This window comes from Mastacembelus armatus, chromosome 20, assembly GCF_900324485.2.
Source record: "Mastacembelus armatus chromosome 20, fMasArm1.2, whole genome shotgun sequence".
In the NCBI taxonomy this organism is placed as follows: domain Eukaryota; kingdom Metazoa; phylum Chordata; class Actinopteri; order Synbranchiformes; family Mastacembelidae; genus Mastacembelus; species Mastacembelus armatus.
In genome coordinates, this window is record NC_046652.1 from 11,590,629 (window position 1) to 11,601,344 (window position 10,716).

General features: G+C 42.5%; 1 protein-coding gene across 2 annotated transcripts in view; it reads left to right on the plus strand.

Annotated features, from left to right (window-relative positions):
* Positions 1-4,251, plus strand: part of gli3 (GLI family zinc finger 3) — an 86,478-nt gene extending 82,227 nt beyond the window's left edge. The window contains exon 15 of one of the 2 annotated variants that reach the window (XM_026292505.1): positions 90-2,455. In XM_026292505.1, coding sequence (XP_026148290.1) covers positions 90-2,455 — 2,366 coding nt within the window. Of the gene's footprint in view, positions 1-89 lie in introns of both variants that reach the window. The other variant, XM_026292506.2, reaches the window with a different exon arrangement.
* Positions 4,252-10,716: the final 6,465 nt, after the last annotated feature.

Here is a 10,716-nt window from a genome sequence, read left to right on the forward strand (position 1 = left end):
TAATCTCCTATTCTCCATATAATTTCTTTGTTCTCTCTCTCTGCATCCAAACTTCCTTCATTCTCTTTCCTCTCTCTGTCTCTTCCTAGGATCCTGTCTGGGCAGGCAGTGGGGGGCATCTGTTCCTCAGCCACCTGCTCATGCTGAATTGGGCAGCACTGAACTAACAGTGCTCAATTTGCTCCGGGACCGACGTGACAGCAATGGTAGTGCCACCAGTTCAGCCTACCTGAGCAGCAGCCGTCGCTCCTCAGGCATCTCCCCCTGCTTCTCCAGTCGACGCTCCAGTCAGACTTCCCAGTGTGACGGTACAATGGCAGTCACCCACCACCGACGTCTCCACAACCTTAGCTCAACCGACTCTTACGACCCCATCTCCACTGATGCCTCCCGTCGGTCCAGTGAGGCAAGCCAGCATGGAGGTGGGGCAGGAGGAGGGGGTGGAGGAATACTATTAGGTGGGGGTTGTGGAGGTGTAGGAGGAGCAGGAATGGGAGCAGGAGGGGGGTCACGAGGGATGCTTAGTTTAACCCCAGCACAGCACTACCACCTTAAAGCTAAATATGCAGCAGCAACTGGCGGACCACCTCCAACACCTCTACCCAACATGGAACGCATGAGCTTGAAGACTCGCATAGCCATGATGGATGAGGGTGGTAACGACTGTTTGCCGCCTCTAGTCAGGCCACATCACTGCAGTGATGGCACCAGGGGGTACACCAATGGACATATGGGACATGCAGTCTACAGAAGAAGGGTCCTCTATCCTGGTGAGGGACCACTGAATGGGAACAGGAGGGCCAGTGACCCAGTACGGACTCAGGCTTTTGACACTTATAATTTGCCCCCCGTGCAACGCTTTAACAGCCTTAACAACCTCCACCCTCTTCCACCTCTGTCTCATCATTTGCCAAATGAAATTCGCAACTTTAGCCTACAGAACGGCACACGTTCAGAAGGAAACCTGCAGAGACGTCTACAGCACTCACAGTACTCTCCTAGCATCACAGAACATGCAGCCTTAGAAGCCTTGGCCATGGAAAATGATGGAGACGCTAGCTTGTTTCTTGAAGATGAGGACATGCTACCAGATGATTTGGTGGAGTATCTCCGCTCCCAAGATCAGGGGGATGGTAGCTCCTACAGGCACATTGAGGACCAAATAGCTTCTAGCCAAAAGGATACCTCCCGATTATCTATGGAAGAGATGGAACAGATCCAGACATCAGGATTGAATGTGGTCCCCCCTGGGTCCCATAGTCTCCAACAGCAGCAGATAGCAGAGAGGAAGAGCCCCAGTAAGCTTCCCATACAGTGGAATGAAGTGAGCTCTGGGAGTGCTGACAGGTCTCCTCAGAGGGAACAAAACCACGAGACAAAGCATGGAAGGTGGTCAGACACAGAACATGGACCCCTGCCTGTGCCTTTCGGCAGGTATGGAAACATGGTGGTCCACCAACAAATGTCACTTGATTTCCAGACCAGCAGTGCCCAAACAAACCCGTGTAAAAGAGCTAGCTGTGTGAACCCTGGGGTGAAGCTAGAGACTTCACCTAATACCTGTGTGGAGATGAGAGGTACTCGCCACAACTCTGTAAACACCATTGATAGTCCTAACTTGTCACAAATTGTCAGTGGCCCACTTCCATATGGCTTTAAACATATGTCAAATGGACCTCAAAAACAGAGCCACTTGCAGAAGCACCACAACAACAGCATCTCTTGTCAAGCTGGGAACAACCTAATTCTTAGCAGATCCTCTATGGACAACCTCTCAGTGCTCTCCCAGGGAACTGCTCTTCATCACAGTCGGCACATCCATGCCCCTTGCCCACCACTCAGCAGTTACAGGAACTTGGTCAGGACCCAGCAGTACCTCAATCCTGACAATATAAATGAAATCCAGACTAGCCTCAGCCAACAGCAACAGGTGCAGAAGAATGGGGACCACTGTCCCCTTGCACATCAAGTATCTGGCCTGAAACTGGAGGCCCCAGATCATGGATACTTAGAACAAGGCTTTGGTGACTGCCTCTCCTATGAACCAGGAGATGATAAGGCGTCATCATTTCCTGTCCTAGAAGACCAGCGTTTGCTTTGCTCCGTAACTGAGTCTGCGGGACAGGGTAGTAGCAATGGAAATTTGGTTGCTGTTACAGACCAGGTGACCAGCACAGTGGACGGCAATGTGCCTGGCATATTAGATGAGGGGGTAAGTATGGACTTTGGCGCAATGCTCGAGGATGGCTATGACCAGGGTAGCCTGGTCTCAGGGGTGCTGAGTCCTTCCATCTTTCAGGGTCTGTCCAGGACCCCATCACGCTTGACCACTCCTCGAGCATCCGCAACCTATCATAGTATGACCCCTGGCCTTAACAACATGGCTATTGGAGACATGAGCTCTCTCCTCACTACCCTTGCTGAGGAGAGCAAATTCCTGACTGTCATGCAGTAGCACCCTCTCTCTCTCTCTGTCTCCCCCCCGCCCCCTTCTCTCAGTCTCGGCTTTTTCTTTCATTAGTAAAAATGGAAAAAGGCAAACTCTGGTGTATGTGAAGACAAAAGTGGCAATTATCAAGATTTAATTGCTATATATGAGTATTCTGCAACAGGCAGTTGCCAAACGCATTTATTTGGTAAAAATGTCATCCCACAAAATTAAGTATAGATTATAGTTCCTTTTCTGGAATGAAGGCTGTTTTTGGAGGGCCTTCCTTTTTAAATACTGATGATCATGAGCAAAAGTTCACTTTGCAACAGTATTCTGTGTATTGTCACTGTTTTTGCTGTACACAGTATTAGTAAAAGTGCATGCATTCAAGGTTTAATATTGAACACTGTCTATATAAGTACATAGATTAGCCCATGTGCCAGGTATCTATTATTCTGATCCCACAGGTACAAAAATGCTAAATTCATTCTTGTTCCAGCAGGTGAGATCTGGCCACTAATTTAACAGGCCTTGATGGTGACTTTATATATCATAGGTTTTAATAAGTCATATATTTACATTTGTTGTCATTTTGTTTGTATGTTACTTTTGTGAATCTGTAAATGTTTCAATGCTTCTGCCAACTTTTACCAATTGATGTTTTTGTCAAGTTGGTATTGAGTCCAAAAATTGGACAATACATTCAAGTTTTCAAGGCACCATAGAGAGTTGTTTACTTGATATTTAAATGGCTTGATTTAGTTAGTCTGGTAAGGTACTCTCAAGTGTAAATAGCAGTGTTTTTATATTCTGCTTGTGATAATCTGATATTTCATGTTGGATTGCACAATTGTTTGGAGCTGATATGATAATGGACATTTTTGCTGTGATGATCAAGTTCCAATTTGGTACTTTGTGTATGCTTACATGAAGTAAGATAAGTAACTTTAGGGTTTTTAAATCTGTCTTAATGACCAACAATAGTCCATCTGACATGAATTGTCCTCTCATGGTATTATGTGTTGTAAAGTGATGTTTTGTTTTTATAGGAAACCATCCCTATTGTTTTCTCCAAAGCTCTTAAATTCAGAATGTGTACTGCTGAGTATTGCAGTGACTTATTCAACAGTGTTAGTATTGCCTTGCAGTCTTATGTGACTGCACACAGAATATTAAGTTGTTTACTTTTTATTCAGCATCAGAACAATGAGGTACAAATTGTTTTATTGTTCTTTGGTACTTTTGTCATTTTTATAGTTGTGCATTCATTGTTTGTTTTTTTGTTTTTTTCAAAGAAGTAGAAATCATTTCCTTTGATGGAAGGAAAATACATTAAGATATGTGCCTTATACGTATCTGCCTGTCAATAAAGAGAAAGATCACTGCCAATCTTACATTGAGAAATATGATAAAATCAAAATTAAACATGTAAATGGTTTTGTGAGACCTGAAAAAGATAAAATAATGGAACATTTATATAAGTCTGATTATCAGAAATGTTAAGATTTGTGAAATGCATTCTACTTTTTTTTTAAATTTAGTTTTTAAGTTTTCACATTTATTGTGTGTTTATATATAATATGTAAATACAGTACTCTTTCTGTAGGTTTAGCAGAGGAAAAGGGCAGTTTCTTGGGGTCAGTAAAGAACTGACTTTGAAAGCAGGGATTCCCCAGCCCTGAATATAGGCCAGACAGATCTGAGCGAGAGGGGAATTTCAAGTGCCCAGCACTGCCCCTCTCTCAGGAGAGCCATTTGCTCTTTTGTAACTCACTACAAATGTTTGTATTGTTTTAATAAAAGTGGAAATACTATTTTAAGACTTGTTCCTTCTTTATACAGACTTGTTCTTTTTGTAACTGCTCGATTTTGCACTGTGGGAAACGCTTTGATGTCACCAACTCCGCAAGCTCTGAAAACACCATGTTTGTTGGTGACAAACTTGTGGAGCTGTGCTTGGGCTCCGCCCACCTCATATTACTATGGTCGACTAATCCCTCCCTGGGCATTCTTCTTCCCTTGAAAAACTTGAGAATCCCAATTCATGTCCAGGCTAGCTTGGTTACAACAGTTCGTAGTCGTCCCTTGAAGGAGCACTGCTTAACGGAGTTTCCCAGCTTCAGTGTGGATCATGCTGTTTAAGTCCTTATGTGAAGCACATTTAGTGGTTACACAGATTGCTTTAGAACAGTAGTTGGATTAATATGGATTAAAATGTGCTGGTCCCCAAGCTACCTCTTATGTCCTTACAAGCATTGTGTGCGCTTGTGTAATTGAGGCTACCTCATAACAGCGAGCCTACTGGGTATTTGCCTAGCATTAGTTTGTTAGCAGAATGGATTATCTGAGTCTGACTAACGATTTCAACGAGAGCTGTTAGCATGGATTAAATTCTGCTGCTAGCACTTGTGACAAACAGGTTAACGTGTTGTGCCAAACCTAGCGGGACACCACAGTGTCTCTTCGCTTTTGATCAGCACATCTACAGCTGTAACCCTGCCAGCGGGTCAGAGCTCAAGTCTAATGAGCCTATACCTTGTCTGTGCCCTGCTTTATGCCATGCTTTCATCTTGGGTAAGGACCCTTGATGTATGCATCAATCTTGGAAAGCAAGATGATCATAGGGGTGACCAACATTCAAGACCCCTGCCTGTTGGGAGGTGCAACTACAGCCAGGACCACTGCCAGCTCAGTAGACACGATGGATGCCAAGTCCCTGGTCATGCCACCATCATTCAAGGAGCTTCTTGACTGCGAGGAAGGCAAAATGGGTGATAAGGACACAGAGGACAATGCCAACTTTGACCTTCTCTAATTAGGATGATATGAAGGAAGAAGACGATCATTCCACTTTCCAGAACAAGAAGTCTAAGGCCTCCATTGTGACCAGTGCTATTCCCCGGATTGAAACAGTCTATACAAGATTTGCAAATTGCTGGTGGACATCAAGTGGGTAGAACCAGATTTATATGGCAGTAAGAGGTTTCCACCAGCATTACTATCAACAAAGCAACTTTTACCAGCAACTCCATGAAATGAGCTATTACAGTTCAAGGTCTTAACCAACAAGGGACACTCAAAGCTGGTGAGCCAGGGGATCTGAGCAGAGGTTGACCCAATCCCCAGCAGTTAAGCCTTCAGTGGCTTATTACCTATACTCTAACTGCCAGGTTGTTTCTGTTTCTTGAAGTATTTCTCTGATCAGCACTTTCATTTTTCAGAGAATGTACAAATATGCAGCAGAGTCAGAGTATGTTCTGAATGCAGTCATGCTGCTATCTGTACATCAGGATGGACTCCCTGGATTAACCCTGCTCTTTAGGATGAAATCTGCGTAGTGAACAACATTGTCCTTTGCTGTTTCAGAAGATATGTCCTGGGCTATGGTTGAATAAGCAGATTGGCAGCTTTTTGACTGAAAATGTCAGGCCTCAGTGACACTCAGAAGCCAGAGGTCATGGATGTAGCTTATATATCTTTCGTCATGCTTTGGTGAAAATGAGCATCCTCAAGAAGCAGCAGCAAGAAGCTTTTGACCTCTGCTTAATAAGGAAAGCCACCGTTTGCCCCCTTGTCCTGGCCTGGCTTTACAACTGCTGCCACTACAGACAGGGAAGGCAGGAGGGGTCTAAGGCACAGAGACAGCAGTTGAACCAGCAGGTTAAGATAGAGTACTTGAAACCATGGGGTAACCTTCTACTTTACTGAAGTAACTTCTACGAGATGTCCATCTCACCCTGGGGTAGGGATGAAGAAGTGGGCATGTTCTCAGCCCAAGCCTTGACCTTTTCCTTTGAAGAAAAGAAAAATAATGGAGGGGGGACTCAGCCCCTTGGTTCATGGTTCAAAGGGTCCTCTGGTTCCTAGTTGTCAAGTCTTCTTAGTTTATGTCTAAAGTTCAGAGAGAGGAGACTCAAGGGCAGGTAACACAGTGTTACCAAATGTATCTGAGGACTTTGCCAGTGAAACCAAGAACCACTAGACACTTTTCAGTGTTTTAGGGCTAAGAAAAGAAATAAAGAGTGCATGTCTGCAGCCAGGCAAAAGGGCAGGGGCAGAAAGTTGGTCCAAAATGCAATAACAAAAAGAAGACAAAAAGAATGCCATGTCTCTTTAACACCATTCACTCTATCGCTTTTTATCGTTCAAGCAAAACATTGAAAAATTAAAATTAGCTGTAATGTCTTGTTAAAATAGAAATACTCAGGATGAGACAGAGGCAGAGCAGCGAGTCTATGACTTAAGTGAAAATAGAAAAATTTGGTTTGGCTATAAAAATATTTACTCTAGCCAAACTAATTATATATACATCAAAATTACTTTATGGGTAAACTAGCAACATTTTCAGTCGCCAAATGGACATATGGTAACCAAATGGCCTTCTGAGTCAGTAACAACATTTAATCCTTTACATTTTGATGTTTCAACACTCTGAGCTAAACTAGTAACAAATTTCAACTTTTTAAACAGTATATAGGTCAATCTTGATGTGCATAGCAAAGTTACAACAATTAACCTAGATATAGATACTTGGCTGTATGATTTGTAAAGACATTGTTGCGTGGGTTGTTTGTGCAAAGACCCTGCTAGCATCCCAAAGTAAGAACTAGCTTTTTCTTTTATGCAACTTGGTCATAAGTCTTAGTTTACAGCAGTCAAAAGGATTAATGACAAATATTAATATATATTTAAATTGCTTCTATTTCTGTAATTAACTGATATTTTTGTTTTCAGCAATAACGTATGTGTGCGAGTTTATTAAAGGTCTGTGGCGTACCTGTGACATATCAAAGCAAGGATAGGAGAGGGGTCCAAGTTGAGGACATGTGCATCGTAGCAGAGAATGAGGTTAACCACTTGAGGAGGAAGTCACACTCTTCTGAGGAAGAATCACTCTCTGACGCGAAGTGGTGACTTTGCTCTGGTGTCACACCAACAGCCCTTCTTTTGCTCATTCCATTCAGTCTGTCTGTAGCCCAAAGGGTATCAGCAAGTATGTGAAGCAGCTCGGTCCCTGCTGAGAAACAATGGCATAAAGATATTCTTGTACGTGATTGACTATTTAATATGCTATTCACAACAACAAACAACGAGGAATTCATCTCTGGGATCTCAAACCATTTAGAACATGCACAATGCATTAAATATTTGGATCTGAACATAAATACCTTCTCTTCATCATGCTAACACATCCTTCATAGAGTGTCTTGGCAAATTTAAGATGGGGAAAGTTGTACCGTTCAGACTTAGCCTTCATCTTGTTGGTGTCATGGCTGTGTCTTCTTATGATGAGTGATTTTAACGTTGTGCCATCGCTTCTCTTTGTCCTCGTCATTTTCTCAACCACAGAGAGGTTGACAAAACCATGCAGGATGGCCATCTACAAACACAGAACGCAGTGGCTATAGCAATGGGAGTTCCGCTGTGGGTGGTGGTAGCCTTTGTAACCTTGACAGTGGATGTGTCCGTGACAGAGTGTTGGGCTAGCAGTGAATGATGCTTGGTTCCCTAAGGTTGGCTTAGGTGGGGCTGCAAGCAGTATTTTTAGCAGATATTTACTGCACTTTCTCCAAGGACATCATATCTTCATGAAAACTGGCAGCTCCTTGCCAACCTCCAAGGCACCACCTGTTCCCTACAGCTCCACAGTTTGGCCTGGTAAGAAGGGCAGGGCACAAAGCTTTTATACCTTTGAGTGATAAATTTAATGACAATTCTGAACGGAGGCACAGCTCTGTTGTCCAGTAGAGACTTCACTCTCAGGTGGTGTATCAGATTTAGTAGGTATCTGCTACAATGGCAGTTGGCTCCAGGGCTCACTAAGGTATGTTTACATCCCAGTCCTCCGTCCGTGCGTAAAGCAGTGGATTCATCATACAGGTGTCCCCACTGTGGATCTTTTGGCTTAATACCTGCTTCCATTCTATGCTTGGCACAGAGGCTTATAACACTATGCTCTTTGTGGGCTCTGCACATGTGTGAACATGAAAGCAAGATTCTGGAAGGCCAATCAAGCTGTCTGTTTTATGGGTCACTCCACATTCAGGCAAACCATTGTCTCATCAGACAACTACATTTTGGGCCCTGTTCATGGGAGTACTGGTTCAGAATATTTCTGTATTGACAAGTTGGGCTCTGCTGTACACGTGCATTTTTACAGCCCTGGTATTTCTGGGTAGTCAGTGGCTTATGCTGTATTGGGAAGAGATAGGTTAGGGGCTAGCCTAATCATTACGTCCTAGGTTGTTACTGTTTATAACTAACTCCCATGGTGACACCAAGCAAAGCTAGAAATGAACTTTGGTTTGCTGAACATAATTCCTATTTCTTTGATAACATAGTGAGATGTGTCACCATCACATTTCTCCTCTTATAGACATACAGTAAAATATGCCTAGAATGACTGGGAAGGGGTCAGTCAATCACCTCCAGATGTCTTGCCACTGGAGGTTTAATCCATCCAAGGAAATTCCCATAGCGAATTGGAATTCTTTTATCAAAGAACCAGAGACTGCCTACATCCCTCATGGAGATTAGAGATACTCATTACAACTGGGTTCAGTATGGCTTTAAACAACAGGCATCGGCTGGACGTTAGAAAAAGAGCCACATCTTTTGCCAAGTTGGGAAAAACCTATATCTTAGCTGGGTCTCCATCAGCTATCTGGCCTGAAACTGGAGGCCCTAAACCATGGATACCTAGAGGAAAGGGGTAAGTATGGACTTTGGCTCAATGCTTGAGTATGGCTATGACCAGGGTATCCTGGTGACAGGGATGCTGAGACTCTCCATCTTACAGGTCTGTCCCAGGATCTCATCATCCTTGACCACCCCTCAAGCATCCACAACCTTTCATAGTGTAGCCCCTGGCTTAAACAACACGGTCACTGGAGACACGAGTTCTCTCCAGTTTATCATGTAGTAGCTCTCTTTCTCTCTCTCTCTGTCTCTCCCTCCCTCTTCTCTCAGTATCTCTGCTTTCTCCTTCATTAGGAAAAAGGCAAACTCTGGTGTATGTGAAGTGTGTTTAAATACTGATGATCATGAGCAAAAGTTCACTTTGCAACAGTATTCTGTGTATTGTCACTGTTTTTGCTGTACACAGTATTAGTAAAAGTGCATGCATTCAAGGTTTAATATTGAACACTGTCTATTTAAGTACATAGATTAGCCCATGTGCCAGGTATCTATCATTCTGATCCCACAGGTACAAACATGCTAAATTCATTCTTGTTCCAGCAGGTGAGTCATTGACAGGCCTTGATGGTGCCTTCATATATATCTATATAATAGGTTTGTGATATTTTTGTTTTGGGATTTGCATTTTTGTCATTTTGTTGTTGCTTTTTAAGTGCATCAGTAGTTCTGCCAATTTTTATCAAGACCACAATAAAAATCTAATATACAACACAGTTAGGTATTTATTGCATCTTAGAGATTAATCTACTAGACATTTAAATGACCTGGTCTAGTTAGTCTGGTAAGGTACTCTCAAATGTAAATAATGGTGTTTTTATATTGACTGTGATTATCTGATATTCAATTGCACAGAGCACATGAAATTTTCTCCACGGTGATCTGGTTCCAAGGTGGTGCTTGATGTATGCTTACATGAAGTAAGTAATTTAAGGTTTCAAATCTGTGTTGAATAACAAACAGTTAATCTGACAACCAATAATAAGTGACGTGTTGTTTTTATAGGAAATCATTCCTTTTGTTTTCTCCAAAGCTCTTAAATTCAGAATGTGTATTGCCAGAGTATTACACTACTTTCAACAACTTCAGTATCATCAACAGTTAGTATTGCCTTATGTGGCTGCACAGTTTGTAATGTTTGTAGTTCATTGTTTTATGTGCCTTACATGCATCCACCTGTCAATAAAGAGAATGGTCACTGCCAATCTTACAAAAATAAATTAAAATTGAACATGTAAAGTGTTGTCTGAAACCTGGATAACATAAAAAAAGAACATTATGACAATTTCAGAAAAAAAAAAAACAATTTGCTAAATGTATTCAACTTTTTCCCCCACACATACAATTAATAACTAAGGTTAGTAGAGGAGATGGGTAATTTCTGGGGGCCAAAACAGAATCGACTTTGAAAGCAGGGATTCCCCTGCTCTGAATAGGGGTCAGGCTGATTTGGGTGAGAGGGGAATTTCAAGTGATCAGCATTACTCCTCTGCCAGAAGAGACATTTTGCACTTTTGTAACTGACAACAAATGTTTGTATGGTTTGAATAAAAAAGGAAATACTATTTTAAGTCTCTTTTTTTCTTTAG